The 24,343-nt window shown below is 44.4% G+C and overlaps 1 protein-coding gene across 1 annotated transcript in view; it reads left to right on the top strand.

Annotated features, from left to right (window-relative positions):
- The first annotated feature begins 203 nt into the window (after positions 1–203).
- Positions 204–24,343, top strand: part of LOC115156757 (solute carrier family 25 member 36-A) — a 28,582-nt gene continuing 4,442 nt past the window's right edge. Inside the window, exons 1-4 of the mRNA XM_029704418.1 lie at positions 204–665; positions 5,339–5,503; positions 11,948–12,025; positions 18,275–18,375. Coding sequence (XP_029560278.1) covers positions 625–665; positions 5,339–5,503; positions 11,948–12,025; positions 18,275–18,375 — 385 coding nt within the window. The 5' untranslated portion in view covers positions 204–624. The remainder of the gene's footprint in view (positions 666–5,338; positions 5,504–11,947; positions 12,026–18,274; positions 18,376–24,343) is intronic.

Genomic DNA, 24,343 nt, shown 5'->3' on the forward strand with positions numbered 1-24,343 from the left:
TAAAAAAAAGTGAATTTAGTTAATTATACATGTAAGGACCTAAAACTGCCTTTTTGTAGGGTGCTGCAGCTGATCATGTGAAAGATGGTATAAACGTTTAATGTGAAATTTGCGTGATCGGGCGGAGACAAATTGACGTAATAAGGCAACTGTCCAATAGCGGACTCTGTTTTGCAGCCTATATGATTCTACTGTAGTTAAATTCTAGGGATATGACCTATCGCCTCTCACTGCAGCGGTGAACAGTTGAGAAACGAAAGCTAGGGGGACTGTTGCAAATAGCGATTGATAGAAGCAAGAATACATAAAACAATCTTCCTTTTGAATTTCTCTTATTTTGTAGTCTAACGATCTACATATTGAAATAAGGTCTGTTCAAAGAGGGGATTGCTCGAAACGAAGATAAGGGTTTGTTTAGCACGCAAGTTGACTAGCTGTCTAGCTAACGTTGCTACGGCAAACTGAATCACCGTTCTAACTGTTACTGATTGATCATCGACGTCGCTGATTTATCGAAGTGCGCAAGTCGTCTTCGAAATCGGGGTGGTCGACCGTTCGCCATCCAACCCTGTCTTCCCCCTTGACGCAGTCCGAAGAGTGTACTGGTTCAGAGAATGCTAAAGAATGAGTCAAAGGGATACCTTGGTTCATTTGTTTGCCGGAGGGTGAGTAGCTATTATTTGCTAGGAATAAAGTTGGCTAGGCGACATAACATTTCGTGACTGACTTTTATAGTCAAAACTATCCTGGTGAAAATAACACCCAATTTATTTCCCCATTGCCATTTTCCAAGGCGCGCGTGCATGTTACATTAGCAACTGCGCTACCCGAGCCATCCTCAGGCAGCAGCTAGCCAATTGCAGTATCAAAGTAGGTACCACGGTCAAGCTAGCTAGGCGCTGGCCACTACTATTGTAGCCTGGTGTCAACACATCGGAGACATTGCAGTAGTGTCCGATGTTGACTTTTATCACACACGACATGATTTAATTTGACAGAAAACAGGTTGGCACCACACTCCACGGTGTTCGTGGTTTGCCCTGACAGATGAGTACGCTCGTGAATGAAACATCCATGACGCACGAGCCTTTGTTGTTCTCGAGCAGCGTTTGACCGATTAGCGATAGCTATGTCGCCGAATAGCATGATTACGTTTCTTGACACATTTGTTTTGCATTGTATTACTCCGACAAACCTTATAAAACACACATTTTGTAAAGATGGAGAATATGCCCAGGCCTATACGATTCATACACTGTATCAACTATTGCCACACCATTCCATAGACTTGATAAAAAAGGTCAGGTCAAAACACAGGGGTGTAATCATTATTCCGAACAGGAATAATGATGATTGCACTATAATGATTACATTATTCCAAACAGTTGGAACGTTTTACAACTAAAACGAGAGTTTCTATTGGACAAATTCAGGTAGGTCCCTCCCCGTTTCGTTCCGTCTGCTTCCGTTTTAAAAACGTTTTGCAACAAAATTGGCGTAATGAATACGCCCCTAGGTAGGCTACAATATATTTATTTGACTGACACACACGGTAGGCTATGAGCAGGGGCGAAAATCTGATATCAACTTTGGGGGGGACAATTACATGACATTTTCTCAAGAGCAATTCCTGAGGGGGACACCAAAAGTAGTACTGTAACACATAGCCTACATTGTAATATGGTAAATGTATATTGAGGAACCAAAGAAATAAGGTGTTTGCTGTACTCCTAACTACCGGTACCCAAAACTACACAACTACTCACAACAGCAATACCATTGCCTTTAACAAATCTTAGTTCAGTCACCAGTTTAAGTTGAGAGTGGGGGTATCCATGGCATTTTCCAATTATGTTCCTATTTTACAAGTCAAAAAAATTGAGAACCTTTCATAATGTTGCCAAACAAAGACTCAACAAACTTACCTGAGACTCCCTGTCTCTGCCAGTCTGTCCCTGCATATCTGTCCCCAACTCTGCTGTCTGTGTGCCATCTGTTGCCTGCTCTGCCTAATGACATCATTGTGAAACATTTCCATTAGAATTTCATTTCTTTCTTATGAACATTTTATCAACTAGTCTTTGCGATATTAGGCTACTAGGGTTCTTACTTTGCGTTTTGGTGTACTGAAAAATACTCTGATGTCCGTCTTTTATTTTTCTGCCATTTTTCTACCTGGCTGGCTGGCTACACACACACACACAGTGTGTAGGTTATTTACAGTAGGAGATGGGCTTCTATCATCTTATCTTTTATCATTCTATTTGGGCTTCGATCTAAAAGGTAGCTAGCAAATGTGAAACGAATTAAAATGACAAGAGTTGACAGCTGTATGAGTTCACCATTTACACAACATATGCTGCAACCTTTTGTAATTTTAATAGTTTGTTTCATATTGGCTGGCTTCCAACAATAGCTGAATTTGCAAAGCAAGCGAGCACCAATTCAGTTTCAGTGGTGTTTGCTATAATCTTTGCTACCCGGGTTAAATAAAATAAATAAATAAAAGTTCCCTTGCGACAATTTAGCTTTTGCAACAAGACCATTAAATATATTTAAGACAATGGTAGAAGAGAGTGTAGTTCTGTTCAGTTTGGACTTCAGTTTATCGCTAACCTTATCACAGGGACTTTGAAGCACTAACTTACAGCATCTGCATGCTGATCTTGGAATAAATTGACGATAGCAAAGATTCCATCTTTGACGAGGCCACATAAATGGAATAGGTACTAGCTAGCTTAATAGTTAATATTTGCGCGCTAGCTCTGCATATTCAGCTAGTGTGTGCGCGTGATTGACTGGATTAACCTCACGTCAGTTACGTTCATTGAGTGCCTTTCAGACAGTAGACACGACCCCTCTGTTACCTTGCCAGTGGATCAAACCATTGTGAGGAAAAGGGTGGGGGGGTCGCAATCTTTTGAAACTTAAAAACGCGCTATTAAGTGTCTATAATCAACACAATTGCTTTCATTGCGTATTATTAATATTATTTCAATTGCATAGTTATGTTTCATTGATATATTGGGGGGGACAAATCATATTTTTCCCAGGATGGGGGGGTCGTGTCCCCCCCCGTCCCTCCCGGGATTTCCGCCCCTGGCTATGAGTAAAACTCAACCAAGATGTAATTCACATCAGCGGAGTTAAGCGGTGACTAGTGTGGGAGGACTTGGGCCCCGACCTCACATAAAATGAAATTGTTTTTAATCGAAAACTAAGGATTTCAGCACCCCCAAAATAGCCCGCAATTATATTGCACATTCATTGTCCCGCTTTACTCCATTGTGAAGTTGTTTTACTTGGTTAAGGATAGTCTAGTTATGCATGTCATTGAAAATATTGAGGAACAGTATTCTCCGTGAATTCTATTTCTAGCACGCACATGGAAAAAAACGGGTCTTGTTTGATTTGGGCAGAAGTCTCCCAGTGTTTATTTCAAGTGTCATTCTCATTGTATAAAATAAAACTGTAAGAATGCCTCAGTTGTAATGTTGTCAACATACTACCTGCGTGTTTCCGTTCCGGTAGTCGTGTATATTATTGGAGTCATATGTGTCACGTCATTTTCTAGCTTTGCTACATTGTAGTAGACCTTTACGTTCAATACATCATGCTGACACAGGGGATGTTGAAAGGGTTAAAGGGCACCTGGCTGTAGTCTAGGCTGTGGAAAATCTACTTATTTGTGTTGATTCCATGTCAGACTGCTCCAAGTAAATTGAGATTGTAGATTTCACCAAGGTGCTCAGGGGCATTGAAACTTGACCAGTTGGTTATTAGAGCCATTCTCGCAATTGAACACTAAATATGCCTACTTATCACAGCAAATCTAATTATAGTATGGTTTTAGGCGCAAGTCTTTGGATGACACATTCAGAGGAAGACAAGATTCTGCTTGATTCCATTGTAGTGCCAGAATAGCTTTCTTTGTTTTCTCTTTCTTTCTTAGCTTTGTTTTCCCCTTTTTTATATTGTTTACTTTGTCAGTCAGCCTCTTCTTTTCCTTCAGGCACTCTGCAAACTTTTAAAATGTCAGCATGTAAGGCCTATCTTGCCAAACCAGAATATTTTATATCTCCTTCATTGTGCTATGAAAACGCAATGTTAGTGGCACAAGTTGTGACAAAGTTACTTCAGCGAGAAGCAAATAATTACAGTCCCCTCGCTATTTCTCACAACGGGGCTCGAAGGCCTGTGCATGTTAACTCTTACTGCCTGTTGTACACATGCATGGAGCAGCCTTCTGAATCTAGGCCAAAGGTCGCTCTTGCCTGTATGTGGGTTAGTCTGACAGAGAGCTCTGCCTTTTGCAGCCTGTAGCAGCCAGTCAGCACTCGCCATGCATGCTACTCACATTCACTAAACCTAACCTACAGATGATATACAATGGTGACTATTTTCAGGAACCATTCCACTATAATTGTGCCTTGTAGTGCGCATTCTACACAGCCCTGAGCCCATGTTGAGGTTCATTTGACAAATATTATTTGAAAGAGGAGCTGGGAAAGCCTGTAACCTAGCAAACACAGAAGTCACAACACACGAATAGTAACCCACTTAACTCAGGGGGGCCAGACAGACCATGTCAAAGCGTTACAGGCAAAAGGGCCAGCACCTCAGTTTGCACATTGTCACAGACAAGTTAGTCCAGTTCAAAGTCTCCCAGGCAGTGGGTTGGCCCCTGGCCATAACGGTTAGCGACTATTTACAGTTGCACGCTTTGTGTTCAACTCAAGCTGAATATGTCAATATGCTGAACCTGACCCAGATCCAGCTGCTAGCATTGTAAATCAGCTGGTTGTTTCCAGAAATACCAGGTCTAGATATGGGTGTGTCTTACTCTACTTCTCCACTGCGTTGTTGGCCCCAATAAAATCAGAGTTGAATGATCCACCCTTCACTTCAGGAGATTTTATGCCCATCTTAGTATCACCAAGCTTCAAAACGTTTTAAAAACACAAGCAACAAACTGGAATATAGCTGTTTGTTTGGTAGCACTTTCAATTACAGCACAGAATAAAGTAGTTAGGCCTATAACATGGTAATAAAGTGGGTAGGCCTATAACTTGGCAATACAGTGGGTAGGACTATAACATGGTAATAAAGTGGGTAGGCCTATATAACATGGTAATAAAGTAGTTAGGCCTATAACATGGTAATACAGTGGGTAGGCCTATAACATGGTAATACAGTGGGTAGGCCTATAATTTGGCAATACAGTGGGTAGGCCTATAACTTGGCAATAAAGTAACGTTTAGCACAGTATTTACTGTACTTTTGGCTATTCTGACCTGCCCATCTTCCTCCCCTACTCTTTCTCTCTCTCCCCATCTAGGTGTGGGGGCACAGTGGGTGCTATTCTGACTTGTCCGCTGGAAGTAGTGAAGACCAGACTCCAGTCCTCTCATGTCACCTTTTACATCTCTGAGGTGCAGCTCAGCACCGTCAACGGGGCCAGTGTGGCCCGCATGGCCCCCCCGGGACCCTTGCACTGCCTCAAGTAAGTTCACCAACACACAGGGGTCACAGAGAATATCTTACACATTATGTGAGTTTACAGGGTTTGGTGGGTCAGTTCTATTTTCAGTTCAGTTCCAGACTATTCAGGTGATGAACTGAAATGTTTGCACTTACCCCAGAGAATACACACTGTCTACTCAGTGAGGTTGGAGTCGATTCTATTTGAAGTTTAGTTCAGTTCCAGTCTATTCTTGGGATGAGTGGGTGTTTATGCACTTTGCACAGACAAAAACCATGTGGGTCGAATACCGACCGAAAGCGTTCACGTGTAACCTGATAAACCTGTTGACATCAGTGCAGGGTTTCCGTGACAATAAATGTTGGGGTCAATCTGATCTCTTATCAATTCAATGAATCAATTGAAAAGTCACAACTGAATGGAATTAAAATAGAAATCATCCTAACCCTTGTACCAGCAACTGGCAAATCAACAGCAGACATTCCTCCATCATCAAACGATCGCCGACCCTCTCGGGAAGGGTTTATATCTGGCTGTTTCACTGTCAAGGCCACCTACAGTATCGTAACTGCCCTTTAATACCATTACCGAACACCCTATGACTCAAAGATGAGTTACTGTAGACGGGAGTGTTATCAGACAGAAACATGTTTCAACTTCTCCTTTTTCATGGTTACGGAGCGGCCATCTTTTATCCACAAAGGTCGTTAATGAAAAAGCCTACTTTACCCCGTCTAAAAAAAATGATTAAGCTAGGAGAGTCCTTCCCTGCTTTCATCATACTATGTTATGACTGAATCTTCACTTGCATTCAGCATTTTGATCGCAGGAATATGGATCTCCCATACAGGGTCCGACATTAACGATTCCCCGGGACCAGTAAAAAAACATGTCGGGACAGTGGATCTTGTCAGTGCATTTTTGCATTCCAGTTCGACATTTACCTGCTCTGTCGCAGTCTACCATTGAAGACTACAGTCGTGCTTTTTGTATTTGAGCAATACGAGATTGGCCGTTCGTTCAAGCTCCACCACCCTCCCGCAGTTACAACTGCTCGAGCACTCGAGCAGTACAGAAGTGAATGCGTTCACACAGCACACTCGAGCTGTCCAGAGCAAAAAGACTTGCCCATCAATCAACTCGCTGAGCTTATTTGTTTTAAGGAAAGTGGTTTACGAAAGTTATTGAACATACTAGCAATATGCTGGCTACTGTTGATTGTCTGCAAAAAGAAAGTTACAAAAAGACGCTTTAGCATTAGTCTTGGCTAGCCTACTGTAGCCAGGTCAATATGTCTTTTGGAACACAGTTCTCTTAAAGGGTCAGTGTCCTATTTTGAGATAAAATAAAAATATTTCCAAAATGGCATACTTTCCAAACAAAAATGAATACAATGCAATTCTAAAGAATGGAGTAAGGACTTACATTGCTAAATTATATTACACAGCTTTTTAATACATATCATAACCAAATGTAGCAAGTTAGTAGCTGCATATAGAGAGAAAGGATGCCAACCTATAGGCTCTGTATGATCCCAATTAATTGAAAAACCACACCATGTCCAGGCCAGTAGAAATTATGTTTGGGCAAGTAGATTTATGGCCAGGCCAGTGAGAGAAAAAGTTTATGTTGGAACCTGCCCACACACAACCACATAGCGGGAATAGCTTCTTGACATTATTTTGGTAAAACACATCTCAGATTGGGGATTTAGCCTTGTTTTCATCATTTCTGATAAGGCAAAAAATATCCCTTATCATATTGGACGAGTACAAGTTGTTCCATAGCATACTTAAATCTGCCTCTCGCTCACTTGTAAAAATAGAAGAACAGAAGGGGGAGAGGCTTAGGGTGGTTCTGTTTTGGTTTGCTTATACCGACAGCTGTTAACATGCCCTCATCTCAAATATTCCCCACCGAGGGGCCTGGAGGCACAACCTGTTTCACAACTGGCGTTATGAAAGGAGCATACAGTAAGTGAGGAGTAATTGAGGCTTGAGCATATTACCTAAATACACTGGGCCTTAGACCTTGTAGTTGTATGGGCATACAGTGCATTCGGAAAGTATTCAGACACCTTAACCTTTTCTAGATTTTGTTACATTAAAGCCTTATTCTAAAATGGATTAAATCGTTTTTTCCCCCTTCATCAATCTACACACAATACCCCATAATGACAAAGCAAAAACAGTTAAAAATTTTTTTTTTGCAAATGTATTAAAAATAGAAATTCAGACCCTTTACTCAGTACTTTTTGAAGCACCTTTTGCAGTGATTAAAGCCTCAAGTCTTCTTGGGTATGACGCTACAAGCTTGGCACACCTGTATATGGGGAGTTTATCCAATTGTTCTCTGCAGATCCTCTCAAGCTCTGTCAGGTTGGATGGGGAGCGTTGCTGCACAGCTATTTTCAGGTCTCTCCAGAGATGTTCGATCGGCTTCAAGTCCGGACTCTGGCTGGGCCACTCGAGGACATTCGGAGACTTGTCCCGAAGCCACTCCTACATTGTCTTGGCTGTGTGCTTAGGGTCGTTGTCCTGTTGGAAGATTAACTTTTGCCACAATCTGAGAACCTGCTCCAGAGCGCTCAGGACTTCATCAAGGATCTCTCTGTACTTTGCTCCGTTCATATTTGCCTTGATCCGGTCTAGTCTCCTAGTGCCTGTCACCGAAAAACATCCCCACAGCATGATGCTGCCGCCAGCATGCTTCACCGTCGGGATGGTGGCAGGTTTCCTCCAGACGTGACGCTTGGCATTCAGGCCAAACAGTTCAATCCTGGTTTCATGATTGGGAGTCCCATAGGACGGTGCACAATTGGCCCAGCGTCGTCCGGGTTTGGCCAGTGTAGGCCGTCATTGTAACTGACTTGCCTAGTTAAATAAAACAATCATCAGACCAGAGAATCAAACTCCAAGCGGGCTGTTATGTGCCTTTTTAACTGAGGAGTGGCATCCGTCTGGCTACACTACCAGAAAAGCCTGATTTGATGGAGTGCTGCAGAGATGGGTGTCCTTCTGGAAGGTTCTCCCATCTCCAGAGAGGAACTCTGGAGCTCTGTCAGAGTGACCATCAGGTTCTTGGTCAGAGTGACCATCGGGATCTTGGTCACCTCCCTGACCAAGGCTCTTCTCCCCTGATTGCTCAGTTTGGCCGGGTGGCCAGCTCTAGGAAGAGTCTTGGTTTAAAACTTCTTCCATTTAAGATTGATGGAGGCCACTGTGTTCTTAGGGACCTTCAATGCTGCAGAAATGTTTTGGTACCCTTCCCCAGATCTGTGCCTCGACACAATCCTGTCTTAGTGCACTACGGACAATTCCTTCGACCTCATGGCTGACATGCACTGTCAACTGTGGGACCTTATATAGACAGGTGTGTACCTTTTCAAATAATGTCCAATCAATTGAATTTACCACAGGTGGACTCCAATCAAGTTGTAGAAACATCTTAAGGATGATCAATGGAAACAGGATGCACCTGAGCTCAATTTCGAGTCTCATAGCAAAAGGTCTGAATACTTACGTAAATAAGCTATTTGTTTTTTATTTTTAATACATTTGCAAAAATGTCTAAACCTGTTTTCGCTTTGTCATTATGGGGTATTGTGTGTAGACTGAAAAAAAATGAATCCATTTTAGAATAAGGCGGTAACGTAACCGTGGAATAAAGGAAGGGGTCTGAATACTTTCAGAATTAACTGTATTTGTGGGTCTCAGTGAAGTACATTGTCAGAGAATCATGTGGCAGTTATCTTTTCAAAGAAATGAAATACACTAGTTTACACTAGTTTAGTACAGTGTCTGTAAATAAATATTGATTAAGATGTGGAGGGTGCTCAACCAACGTGAGTCAAGGTGCAAAACCATTTAAAAAAAAATCCTAATTGAACAGAAAAAGGCACAACGTGTACACAGGTTAGGTTTCTATGATTAGCGAGCGTTGTGCCTTTTCATTTTCAGTAAATATTGATTTCCCATTTATTTGCCTCTGCCTGCAAATCGTCTTCTTAAAGGCAGGCTATATCCTATATGCAAAGCGTAGCTCAAGGGAAAGTGCAAGTGTCCGCTGTCATCATTCTTGTTGCTTCAAGTTCAGTAGCTATATGTGCAAGATCAGGTGAGCGTGTGGTCTCAATTAAATAGAGTAGGCTATATCTTACGTGTGGACGGAGAGGCACGGGACAGTTACCTTTTCAAGGAAATGTACTTCCTAAATATGATTAGGCTATAGTTGACCACATTGCCTAGAAATAAATATTGATCGCCCAGATTTGTCTTGGTCTGAATAAATAAAACTTGGCTCAAGAGAAATTGCAAGTCTCTTAAACCCCATAAGAGAATTTTAATTGGCGTAATAAAAAACATCAAAATCCGTCTGTTTAAGCTAGAGATTGCATTGGATGAGTCTCAAACGACCGCATCCGCCGACGTTGCCCTTCCGCACCTGCGGTGAAAGGTGGCAGAGCTACAGCGGTGTTTTGTCAGACCATGAGACATCCTTTAGCGCCCGGCCGGTTTGGCCCAAAACATATTATGACACCTCTATTCGCTGATATAGCCCAGTAATACCGACAGCCTAATATAATTGGCCACGAGAACTTCTGGTAATTGAACCTATTTCTATGGTTATTTTGTGCATTTTGATGTTGCCTATAGGGCACAAAATTGCTGGGACTATGGCTGCCAAGTGAGCTGCCTCACAGGTGCCTAAAATAACATGGCGGGACTGCGCATTGGGTTCGGGGCCAGTTCTTGCTGTAGCGGGTTGGAGTCGGACAGAAAGCCAGCGGGTGCGGTATGAAAAGCTTACGGGCGGGGAGCAGGATAAATAAATCCATCCCAACCAGACCTCTAGCTGGAGGCTTGGTTCCGTCTTATCACAGCTCCGCTGCAGTGTTCTCGGACCTGCTTCTCTCCCGTCTTTCCCTCAGTCAACCTCCATGCTTCTGCCCTCAGGAAGCACTAGCTGAAACCCAACACCACCACTTGGCTGCACAGGGAGAAAAACCCTGCAGAAGTGGGTCACCAGCGTACGCAGCGCTGGCCAAATCCTATTTAGAACCCGGTAGTTCTGTATGAGCTGAGCTCTGTGGCTGCGTAGATAGGAGGGAAGACGCTGTAAGTCTTCTAGGACTGAATTCACAGTTGAATCTAGAGTCCGTAATCCTTGATATAAAGCTATTTCAAAGCAGTGCGCGTGCTCTATCTCGATGAGGTAGGTTAATAGTGGAATAACCTTGGCTTGAATTCAGGCTAGCAATTCCTAGGGCGTAGGGTTGCAGCGATGTCAGGAAATGGGGTAACGTTTTGTCATGGAGCTCATACACTGAGTGGACAAAACATGACACAGGCTGACCAGGTGAATCCAGGTGAAAGCTATGATCCCTTATTGATGTCACTTGTTAAATTCTCTTTAATCAGTGTAGACGAAGGGGGAGGAGACGGGTTAAATAAGGACTTTTAAGCCTCGAGACAGTTGAGACATGGATTGTGTATGTGTGCCATTCAGAGGGTGAATGGGCAAGACAAAATATTTTAAGTGCCTTTTTAAACGGGGTATGGTAGTAGGTGCCAGGCGCACTGGTTTGAGTGTGTCAAGAACTGCAATGCTGCTGGGTTTTTCACGCTCAACAGTTTCCTGTGCGTATCAAAAATGGTCCACCGCCCAAAGGACATCCAGCCGACTTGACACAACTGTGGGAAGCATTGGAGTCAACATGGGCCAGCATGCCTGTGGAAGGATTTCCATGCCCCTGACGTATTGAGGCTGTTCTGAGGGTGAAAGGAAGGTGTATTTCATGTTTTATACACTCAGTGTATAGGCTAATGACACTATAAACAGCATGAGCACAATCCTCAGCCATTACCATGTTACATATAGAGCAGCTACTCGCACTGCGTGCCCTTACAATGTCATGCTGTCTCCATTGGAGGCCTGCTATCTATCTTTAATGTTTGGCAAGCCGCCTAATGCCACTCTCTTATCGCTCATCGCCGATGACACAACATTCGTATCAGGTATATTGCCCTGTAGTACATTTCCTCTCGTTTTAAATCCCCGTAATGTCCCAATGTTACCCTCCCACATACGAAAGCTGAGATGCGTCATCTAATCGACTGCATCGTCAGTTATATTGATCTGTTTTGACACGTTTTTGGTTCCTTCCATTTGTGACTAATATTGTAATAAAAAAATGCGTTTATGGTCCATTTCCTGGACCATTAATGTGTGTAATTGCAAAATGGGACATAAATGCATCGGTATATTAGTCACAAATGGAAGATTTTAGGCAAAGGCCGTTGCGCTATGGTCATGGCAGTCTGATTATAAACATTGGCACTAGCCCACGACTGGAGCACTGTCTCGACAGCAATCTTTTCTTATGTTTCAGCATAATGAATAGTTAGCACTTTGATTTAGCACTATGCTAACTAACAACGCCCCTCTCTCTCTCTCCCTCTACAGGTTGATACTGGAGAAGGAGGGACCCCGTTCGCTTTTCAGAGGGCTGGGTCCCAACCTGGTGGGTGTGGCTCCTTCCAGGTATGACCTCACTTGTGCAATAATTATCCTACCTGTTGTGGCTTCTGCTGCTATTTTCTGTCTTTCTGTGTAGTCTACTTCATGGAGCTTTTTTGTTGTTGTTGGCAACTGCAGATTTAAACGTGGCTGGCGACGTAGATTTTATATTCTATTCAGCTGGGAAACAGAGAATTATGTTTGTCTTTGGTTTTCCATTATTTGACCTTGGCGAGACCTCGGCTTCAGATTTTTTTTTTTAAACACAACCCTCATCGGAGGACAAGATTACCACAATTTACGTTATTTTTCATTACACCATACAGAACATAATCTTTGTCCATGAAAAGAACAATACATGATTGCTACCGAATCTCAGTAAAATTCCGCTCCTGCCCCGTCCTCATTTTCCACCTCCACTGGGGCATTATTCATTCTCCCTAGTGGTAGAACCCAGACGGAAAGGAGACCGTTCTAAATGTGAGCCATATTACGCAACAGCAGCCTGCGGGGTCTAGTCTCTGTTAATCAGAGTCACTGTGAGCAGAGCAGCGGCCGTCCACTGGGGCTGCTGCTGGGTCATGTGACTGGTGGTGTCGCTGCCGTAGCGTCGCAATGCAACGACACCATTGGCCCGCTCTGTTGTTGTCTGTTAATCTCCCTTTCCCTGGATGAGATGGTTCTTTCTGTCTCTGTTTTTATCTTACACATTTTTTTTTTATCTCTGTATATTTATCGATCTGCATTTCTCTCTTTACCTTTCTGCATGTAGATTATCTCTCTCTCATTCTGTTTTTCTCACCTTCTCTGTGGGGTGTTAAATGCCCTTTGACGGTCTGCCCTGTTTCCGGCTGTGTATTTTGTCTGTTTAGGCTGTGCCTGTGAGTATGCAGTGTCTGAATAGAGTGTGTGTGTGTTTTCCCGTCCTCTGTGGAGTGAGCTGCTCTCCCTAGCTGTGGCGGCTGGCTGCCTCGTGACGGGCAGGGAAGAGAGGAAACGTTATGTAAAGTCTGCCTCAACACTGCGGGAGAGCGAGACCAACAGCAGGGCACACTAAACCTGAGCACGCACACGCCTTTGCTAGCACTGCAGGACACGAGAGAGGGAGGTAGTGAGAAAAAGGTGAAAGACTGACCTGAGCTCAGACTGCCTTGGAAAAATACTAAGGAGGAAAGAGCAAGAAATGCAAGGGGAGAGAAATCAAACTGCAGTGTTCCTCAATGCTGGACTGGGACAGAGCAAAAAAAACACAACTCTTCACCAATACCGCCCACCAGCGACTTGACACTAACCAGGCTTTGCCTACAGTAACACAGCAGGACACCTCATCTAACCAGGCTTTGCCTACAGTAACACAGCAGGACACCTCATCTAACCAGGCTTTGCCTACAGTAACACAGCAGGACACCTCATCTAACCAGGCTTTGCCTACAGTAACACAGCAGGACACCTCCTCATCTAACCAGGCTTTGCCTACAGTAACACAGCAGGACACCTCCTCATCTAACCAGGCTTTGCCTACAGTAACACAGCAGGACACCTCCTCATCTAACCAGGCTTTGCCTACAGTAACACAGCAGGACACCTCCTCATCTAACCAGGCTTTGCCTACAGTAACACAGCAGGACACCTCCTCATCTAACCAGGCTTTGCCTACAGTAACACAGCAGGACACCTCCTCATCTAACCAGGCTTTGCCTACAGTAACACAGCAGGACACCTCCTCATCTAACCAGGCTTTGCCTACAGTAACACAGCAGGACACCTCCTCATCTAACCAGGCTTTGCCTACAGTAACACAGCAGGACACCTCCTCATCTAACCAGGCTTTGCCTACGGTAACACAGCAGGACACCTCATCTAACCAGGCTTTGCCTACAGTAACACAGCAGGACACCTCATCTAACCAGGCTTTGCCTACAGTAACACAGCAGGACACCTCCTCATCTAACCAGGCTTTGCCTACAGTAACACAGCAGGACACCTCATCTAACCAGGCTTTGCCTACAGTAACACAGCAGGACACCTCCTCATCTAACCAGGCTTTGCCTACAGTAACACAGCAGGACACCTCATCTAACCAGGCTTTGCCTACAGTAACACAGCAGGACACCTCCTCATCTAACCAGGCTTTGCCTACAGTAACACAGCAGGACACCTCCTCATCTAACCAGGCTTTGCCTACAGTAACACAGCAGGACACCTCCTCATCTAACCAGGCTTTGCCTACAGTAACACAGCAGGACACCTCATCTAACCAGGCTTTGCCTACAGTAACACAGCAGGACACCTCATCTAACCAGGCTTTGCCTACAGTAACACAGCAGGACACCTCCTCATCTAACCAGGCTTTGCCTACAGTAACACAGCAGGACACCTCATCTAACCAGGCTTTGCCTACGGTAACACAGCAGGACACCTCCTCATCTAACCAGGCTTTGCCTACGGTAACACAGCAGGACACCTCCTCATCTAACCAGGCTTTGCCTACGGTAACACAGCAGGACACCTTCATCTAACCAGGCTTTGCCTACAGTAACACAGCAGGACACCTCATCTAACCAGGCTTTGCCTACAGTAACACAGCAGGACACCTCATCTAACCAGGCTTTGCCTACAGTAACACAGCAGGACACCTCATCTAACCAGGCTTTGCCTACAGTAACACAGCAGGACACCTCCTCATCTAACCAGGCTTTGCCTACAGTAACACAGCAGGACACCTCCTCATCTAACCAGGCTTTGCCTACAGTAACACAGCAGGACACCTCATCTAACCAGGCTTTGCCTACAGTAACACAGCAGGACACCTCATCTAACCAGGCTTTGCCTACAGTAACACAGCAGGACACCTCCTCATCTAACCAGGCTTTGCCTACAGTAACACAGCAGGACACCTCATCTAACCAGGCTTTGCCTACAGTAACACAGCAGGACACCTCCTCATCTAACCAGGCTTTGCCTACAACCAGGCTTTGCCTACAGTAACACAGCAGGACACCTCATCTAACCAGGCTTTGCCTATGGTAACACAGCAGGACACCTCATCTAACCAGGCTTTGCCTACGGTAACACAGCAGGACACCTCATCTAACCAGGCTTTGCCTACGGTAACACAGCTGGACACCTCATCTAACCAGGCGTTGCCTACAGTAACACAGCAGGACACCTCATCTAACCAGGCTTTGGCTACAGTAACACAGCAGGACACCTCATCTAACCAGGCTTTGCCTACAGTAACACAGCAGGACACCTCCTCATCTAACCAGGCTTTGCCTACAGTAACACAGCAGGACACCTCATCTAACCAGGCTTTGCCTACGGTAACACAGCAGGACACCTCATCAAACCAGGCTTTGCCTACGGTAACACAGCAGGACACCTCATCTAACCAGGCTTTGCCTACGGTAACACAGCAGGACACCTCATCTAACCAGGCTTTGCCTACGGTAACACAGCAGGACACCTCCTCATCTAACCAGGCTTTGCCTACGGTAACACAGCAGGACACCTCCTCATCTAACCAGGCTTTGCCTACGGTAACACAGCAGGACACCTCCTCATCTAACCAGGATTTGCCTACGGTAACACAGCAGGACACCTCCTCATCTAACCAGGCTTTGCCTACAGTAACACAGCAGGACACCTCATCTAACCAGGCTTTGCCTACAGTAACACAGCAGGACACCTTCATCTAACCAGGCTTTGCCTACAGTAACACAGCAGGACACCTCATCTAACCAGGCTTTGCCTACAGTAACACAGCAGGACACCTCCTCATCTAACCAGGCTTTGCCTACAGTAACACAGCAGGACACCTCCTCATCTAACCAGGCTTTGCCTACAGTAACACAGCAGGACACCTCCTCATCTAACCAGGCTTTGCCTACAGTAACACAGCAGGACACCTCCTCATCTAACCAGGCTTTGCCTACAGTAACACAGCAGGACACCTCCTCATCTAACCAGGCTTTGCCTACAGTAACACAGCAGGACACCTCCTCATCTAACCAGGCTTTGCCTACAGTAACACAGCAGGACACCTCCTCATCTAACCAGGCTTTGCCTAGTGTAACACAGCAGGACACCTCATTTAACCAGGCTTTGCCTACGGTAACACAGCAGGACACCTCATCTAACCAGGCTTTGCCTACGGTAACACAGCAGGACACCTCATCTAACCAGGCTTTGCCTACGGTAACACAGCAGGACACCTCCTCATCTAACCAGGATTTGCCTACAGTAACACAGCAGGACACCTCCTCATCTAACCAGGCTTTGCCTACAGTAACACAGCAGGACACCTCCTCATCTAACCAGGCTTTGCCTACAGTAGCACAGCAGGACACCTCCTCATCTAACCAGGCTTTGCCTACAGTAACACAGCAGGACACCTCCTCATCTAACCAGGCTTTGCCTACAGTAACACAGCAGGACACCTCCTCATCTAACCAGGCTTTGCCTACAGTAACACAGCAGGACACCTCATCTAACCAGGCTTTGCCTACAGTAACACAGCAGGACACCTCCTCATCTAACCAGGCTTTGCCTACAGTAACACAGCAGGACACCTCATCTAACCAGGCTTTGCCTACAGTAACACAGCAGGACACCTCCTCATCTAACCAGGCTTTGCCTACGGTAACACAGCAGGACACCTCATCTAACCAGGCTTTGCCTACGGTAACACAGCAGGACACCTCCTCATCTAACCAGGCTTTGCCTACGGTAACACAGCAGGACACCTCCTCATCTAACCAGGCTTTGCCTACAGTAACACAGCAGGACACCTTCATCTAACCAGGCTTTGCCTACAGTAACACAGCAGGACACCTCATCTAACCAGGCTTTGCCTACAGTAACACAGCAGGACACCTCATCTAACCAGGCTTTGCCTACAGTAACACAGCAGGACACCTCATCTAACCAGGCTTTGCCTACAGTAACACAGCAGGACACCTCATCTAACCAGGCTTTGCCTACAGTAACACAGCAGGACACCTCCTCATCTAACCAGGCTTTGCCTACAGTAACACAGCAGGACACCTCATCTAACCAGGCTTTGCCTACGGTAACATAGCAGGACACCTCATCTAACCAGGCTTTGCCTACGGTAACACAGCAGGACACCTCATCTAACCAGGCTTTGCCTACGGTAACACAGCAGGACACCTCCTCATCTAACCAGGCTTTGCCTACAGTAACACAGCAGGACACCTCATCTAACCAGGCTTTGCCTACAGTAACACAGCAGGACACCTCATCTAACCAGGCTTTGCCTACGGTAACACAGCAGGACACCTCATCTAACCAGGCTTTGCCTACAGTAACACAGCAGGACACCTTCATCTAACCAGACTTTGCCTACAGTAACACAGCAGGACACCTCATCTAATCAGGCTTTGCCTACAGTAACACAGCAGGACACCTCCTCATCTAACCAGGCTTTGCCTACAGTAACACAGCAGGACACCTCATCTAACCAGGCTTTGCCTACAGTAATCTGCGGGTGGAAAGGTAATGGCTGATTTGTCTCCCCTTGGCAGCGGGCTGCCGAGTTGAGCATCTTGTTGGCCATTAGAGCATGGCTGGACGGTTGGCTGGGCAGTCAGCTGTTCATCCAGAGCACAGAACACACTCAGCATCACGGGCTTTAAATCAGTCCATTTCACCATCACTAAGGTCGGCTGTTGCGTAATGCTTACCCTCTGGCAAACGCACACTAAGGGCGACGTGAGCGAGCCAAGTGCAGGCGGGTCGTTGGTTGTAAACCCCCACAGTGGAAATGTCTACTTGAGTAATCCTGTGATTTGAGTTAAGTAGAGAGAGTAGGAGTTGCGCGGGCAATAAATCTCCAGCTAGAGCAGGGCATGTGATCTGGGAGTGAGTTGAGATGTACGCGCTAGGCAGGAACCCTCCTAATGGACCATTATATAGGCCTAGATGGAGGTTTAATGTGGGTTGGTGACATGGGGACACAGACACAGCTACCCAAATGAAGGCAACTGGTTTCAGTGGAAATCGCTCATGTCATCAGTCCCAGGCCATTTACTCCGTGTCAATTTGGACAGAGGGGACGCTGCCTGTCATTTATACTGTGCTATTTTGCCCTAATCTCACAAGAAGGAAACATGTTTTTTGTTTACTGTGTTGGTATCGACTATCGTGACCCAGGAAAATATTTTTTTTTATAGGAAACGGCCCAGAGTTCGGGTGCTACCGATTTGATTCACGGTATTCTTAGCTCCCATCAATTCCCTCCTGTTTCCACAGAGCCATCTACTTTGCAGCTTACTCCACTGCCAAGGAGAAGCTGAACGGTGTGTTTGAGCCTGACTCCACGCAAGTCCACATGGTGTCTGCAGGCCTAGCAGGTAACAGTCGTTCCACAACCCCCCCCCCCCCCCCCCCCCCCCGGCTGCCTATAACATCTTGTCAGTGCAGTTTCTACTGGTTGTTGCTGCTTTCAAAGCTCACTTGTTTAGGCAATTGATTTCCAGGTACTTATTTTAGTTTGACGGATGACATATTGTTTCTTTTTTTTTAATATTTATTTTTTGTTTTAAAGTAACATTTTCATTTAATGAAATAGATATTTTTTTATTATTATTGTGTTATGGGGTGTACGGAGTTGCTGTTTTCATTTGAAGATAAATAAATGTTTTAGAAACATTTTTCTAGCTTATATCCAGCTACGGCTATGTGCTAGACATTGCCACTATATGGCGTACCTTGTTGTGGACATTTTCTTGTGTTTTGAATATCAACCACAGATGGTTTGTCCGAAAGCACAATTGAAGACTTTCAGGATCAAACGGTCTCTTTGACAACTACAATAAACCCCACTTTATATTTATAGTGACAGTGAAGAGGTTACGGCTTATTCTGCCCTTCAATATAGTAGTTCTTAAGTTAGATGAGGAAAAGAAACCTTTTGTCAAAGCACTTAGAAAATACAAAACGTGTGAAAAAGACAAAGCACACAGTTTACCTGTTGCATTTTGTACTAACTATTGATATATTTAACTGCTCTCTCTCTCTCTCAATAGCTTTTACACTCAGCGAATAGACCTACTGACCCACAACTGCTTTGTCTTTAACCTACAATGATATACAGCCAACATGGCAGAGGCTCTACATTTTACTACATACCACTACTTACCACTATAATACTTACCAGTAACTAGCTGGCTGGTCCAGCAATTTGAAAAAAATAAACATCCTCAAAGTTTGGGTTGTGCTTTCTGTCCCACCCCCACTTCCCCTCAGTTATTTTTCTCCTTTCCCCGTTTCTTCATTTGTCGTCTCTTTCGAGGCTCTTCGGGGGACCCTAAATCGTGTTGACGTACCAGTTGGTTGCTAAACAGTGAGTGTGGCCCTTCACGCGCTGTCTGTGCTGTGTGTGTGTGTGTGTGTGTGTGTGTGTACAGTAGTAAAGGGCCCCAGGGTGCTAACATGTCAGGGGCCTCACTGCGGGAGGTCTCCTCGCCTCGCGGCTACACGCCGGCCGGACGTTGTTGGGCGGACGCCTCAGGTAGCACCCCATTTCCTTTCACTGGTATGACCATTATGATGATGATGATGATGATGATGCTATTGATGCTAGTAATAATGATGATGCTGATGATAGGTCACGGCCAGCTGGTTTGCAGCTCTCGGATCTCCTGTAACTTAAATGTGATTGCGGCGCCTTGATACACTGCCCCCCTCCCCCTTTTACCAGCCTGTCACCCCCCCCCCCCACCCCCACCCCCCCACCCCACACTGTAAAAAGGAAATGAACAACACACCCACTTTGATTTTCCTTTAATCGGCATATGAAGGGAAATGCTAACCTTGTCACTATTAGAGGTTTGAGTGTCCTTATATGGCTTGTCCATTCAACGTGGTTAGTCTTGAACAGTGGACACAGCAGACGTAGCTAATCTATGTAGTTGACGTGTGGTTCAGCTATGTACGTCCGCCCTCAAAGGCGGCTAACGGGAGCTCTCCACTGTGCCTTCGGTGCCCTAAATATGGAACCCTTGTAACACACGTGTACGGTGGGGTCCGAAATGATTGACACCCTTGATATAGACGAGCAATTATGACTAAAATAAATCATTTAAATACTGCGCTATATTGTATGCTAAAAAAAATGCAATTGCTGAGAGAATTAAAACATTTACCAAGTAATACTCAAAGATAGGGGTCCAAATTTATTGACACCCCTAAATATTCTTATATATATATATAATGTTTTTGTCATTTTAGCAGACGCTCTTATCCAGAGCAACTTACAGTACATTTCATACATTTTTTTTCTCTATACTGGTCCCCCGTGGGAATCGAACCCACAACCCTGGCGTTGCAAACACCATGCTCTACCAACTGAGCCACATGGGATTACTTATAAATAAAGTAGTCATAAATGTATTATTTGGCTCCATATTCCTAGCACGCAATTACTACATCAAGCTTGCTTCCAATTTGTTGGGAGCATTTGCTTGTTTGTTTCGGTTGTGTTTCAGATTATTTTGTGACCAATAGAAATGAATTGTAATAATGTATTGTTATTTTGGAGTCACTTTTATTGTAAAAAATAAACCACTTCTAACCACTTCTACATTTAATGTGGATGCTACCAGGATTACGGATAATCCTGAATGAATCGTGAAAAATGATGCGTGACAAAGTTGGAGTCAAAGATCATAACCCCAGGACATGCTAACCTCTCACCATTAACCTCCCCTGTTATTGTATGCTCTTGGGGGTATGATCTTTGGCTCTCTAACTTTGTCACTCATCATTATTCACGATACATTCAGGATTATCTGTAATGATGGCCTTAAACTAGGTTGTAGATTATTTGACCCCCTCGACTATAATGTTGCTGCGTTTAAAAACAACTGGGAACTTGGAAAAATACGAGGACATATCATGTTGTCAGATACCTTCAGGTCAGAAAGTCTGAGCTCTAGAAAGAGATCTGAGTTCCCGAGTTGGAATTTCGAGTTGGATGACCGTTCAGTGCTTTTTCCCAGTCGGAGCTCTTTTTTTTCTTTTTCTCCAGAGTTCCCAGTTGTTTTGAATGCGCCATTGGTGACCCTCTTTGTGCAGACAGATGGATACCTTCTCCTCCTCTATCATGCATTTTATTAGAGGGCTCCATTCAGACTACAGCACACTGCATTACAGCAGTTGACTGCAGTAATAACACTGGAACTAAGCCACACCATTGAATTTGTTAAGATATGAAACAAAGGGGCCAAGCAGGAAAAGGCTGACTGACACTCCAGTAAAAAAAAAAAGAAAGGAAAATGACTGTTTGCGACATCAGGCCTCCACACAATCCTTTGTCCAACATACTGTCAGACCCAATGGGTGATATTCTTGAATTGGCAGATCACAAAACTGCTAATCAGATAAACAAATCAGACCTTCTGAGTTAGTCATTTATAGACTATATTAATAAATATGATAATATATGCCTTTCTTTATAAGCCAGCTGGACAAGGTTAGCATTTCAACCCTCTCTTGCACTAATTGACCTTTTTTTTTTATTATGACAGTGTTGACGTTGTCCCCAATTTTTTTATTTATTTGACCCCATTTGCTCCTGTTTAGAATCAATAAAGTGATTATGGTAATGATACGATGGTACACAAGGAATGGCACCTGTAGCATCAGCTAAGAAAATAATTGAAAGAAAATATTGGATTCTTATTGTGTACCTCGCATGTTTATTTGTTTTGTCCTGCACATCATTTCAATTCTACCAGTGGGCTGATGTTCCGTTTACGACAGACTTGCATTTTTCTCTTTCTTTCCCTTACCAAGAAAGACATACCTGACAAAACGTAGGGGAGAGAAACGACACGGACGTCCTCTTGCATTTAAAACAGGTGTGGGTCGGGAAAGGTCACGGGGTTGGGGGGGGGAAGAGATGGGGTGTGACTCCTTTCTCCTCTCTCACCTTTAGTTGTTGGTTTAACAAAATGGTGGGTACAAATGTGGGAGTGGGGAGGCTTAGGGGGATCCTACCTGTTTTTAAAAAGTGGGGGGTTGGGGGGATAGTGGGTTGGGAGTGATGCATTTTCCTCCTATTTTACCTGTTGAAAAAAAAAATGGGATTAGGTAGGATTGGTAAATTTCGTCTCCCATCTATGCATTTGTGGGTGGGTGGGTTGGTTGGTTGACTGCTGCCTGTGTGTGACTGTGGTACAGAAAAGCCTGTGTCTATTTTAGGGCTTTACTGTAGCTTTCACCCCTGCGTGAGGGGGGGGACAGCCCCAGCCACCTCAGCCCCCCCCATATCTGCAGGCTTCTAGCTGCAGCTGTGAGGCGGAGTAGCTTTGCCCCTACTCTGTGAGTACACGCCATAGACGCTATCTCTTCTTCCTCTTCTTCTACTTCTTCTTCCGCAGACTTTTCATCCTCTTCACGCAGTTGCCTTAGGACTGTGTCCCTTGAGACAGTAGAGGCTCTAGATCGAGACTGTACTGTAGAACTTGTTTAGAGAAGATGCTATCGTCCATTTTAGCTCTTGGCGCAACGTAGCGACGCATATGTATATTTCTGTTCGTTTTCCAATGGCCTTGTTTGACTTCTGTTGTTTAGAGATTAAAATGTCTCAACCACAACGGCACAAAGCACACGTTATGTGCCAGATTTCTGTCCGTCTTTAAATATGCACACCTTATTGTCACACTAGCATTACCGGCACCTTACACATTTGTCGTATACCTCGTAAAGTGTATGACATAACACTCACTTGTGAAGTAACATACTGACTTGATGCATTGTCAGGGGATTCATTGGTCTCTCGGATTGAAAACTAATTCAGACCCAAATTAGTATAAGCAATTTATTAATAACACAAAAATAATATATGTTTTGGTATCACATATATACAGTACCAGTCAAAAGTTTGCACACAACTAGACATTCAAGGGTTTTTCTTTATTTTTACTATTTTCTACATTGTAGAATAGCAGTGAAGACATCAACTATGAAATAACACATATGGAATCATGTAGTAACCAAAAAAGTGTTAAACAAATCAAAATCTATTTTAGATTCTTCAAAGTAGCCACCCTTTTGCCTTAGACCTTTGCACACTCTTGGCATTCTCTCAACCAGCTTCACCTGGAATGCTTTTCCAACAGTCTTGAAGGAGTTCCCACATATTCTGAGTACTTGTTGGCTGCTTTTCCTTCACTCTGCGGTCCAACTCAAACCCAAACCATCTCAATTGGGTTGAGGTCGGGGGATTGTGGAGGCCAGGTCATCTGCTGCAGCACTCCATCACTCTCCTTCTTGGTCAAATAGCCCTTGCACAGCCTGGAGGTGTGTTGGGTCATTGTCCTGTTGAAAATCAAATGATACTCCCACAAAGCGCAAACCAGATGGGATGGCGTATCGCTGCAGAACGCTGTGGTAGCCATGCTGGTTAAGTGTACCTTGAATTCTAAATAAATCACCAACAGTGTCACCAGCATAGCACCCCTACATCACACCTCCTCCTCCATGCTTCACGGTGGAAACCACATGTGCAGAGGTCATCCGTTCACCTACTCTGCGTCTCACAAAGACATGGCGGTTGGTACCAAAAATCTCAAATTTGGACTCTTCAGACCAAAGGACAGATTTCCACCAGTCTAATGTCCATTGCTCGTGTTTCTTGGCCCAAGCAAGTCTCTTCTTCTTATTGGTGTCCTTTAGTAGTGGTTTCCTTGCAGCAATTCGACCACGAATATCACGCAATCTTTCTGAACAGTTGTTGAGATGTGTCGGTTACTTGAAATCTGAAGCATTTATTTGGGCTGCAATTTCTGAGGCTGGTTACTCTCTAATAAACGTATCCTCTGCAGCTGATAACTCTGGCTCTTCCTTTCCTGTGGCGGTCCTAATGAGAGCCAGTTTCATCATGGCACTCGATGGGTTTTTACAACCACATTTGAAGAAACTTTAAAAGTTCTTGAAATTTTCCGAATTGACTGACATTAATGTCCTGAAGTATTATTTGAGCTGTTCTTGCCATAATATGGCAATATATTATGTCTTTTACTAAATAGGGCTATCTTCTGTATACCACCTCTACCTTGTCACAACACAACCGATTTGGCTTTTAACGCATTAAGAAGGAAAGAAATTCCACAAATTAACTTTTAACAAGGCACACCTGTTCATTTAAATGCATTCCTGGTGACTACCTCATAAAGCTGGTTGAAAGAATGCCAAGAGTGTGCAAAGCGGACAAGGCAAAGGATGGCTACTTTGAAGAATCATAAATATAAAATATATTTTGATTTAACACTTGTTTGGTTGCTACATGATTCCATATGTGTTATTTCATAGTTT

Source organism: Salmo trutta, chromosome 21 (genome assembly GCF_901001165.1).
Source record: "Salmo trutta chromosome 21, fSalTru1.1, whole genome shotgun sequence".
Lineage (NCBI taxonomy): Eukaryota > Metazoa > Chordata > Actinopteri > Salmoniformes > Salmonidae > Salmo > Salmo trutta.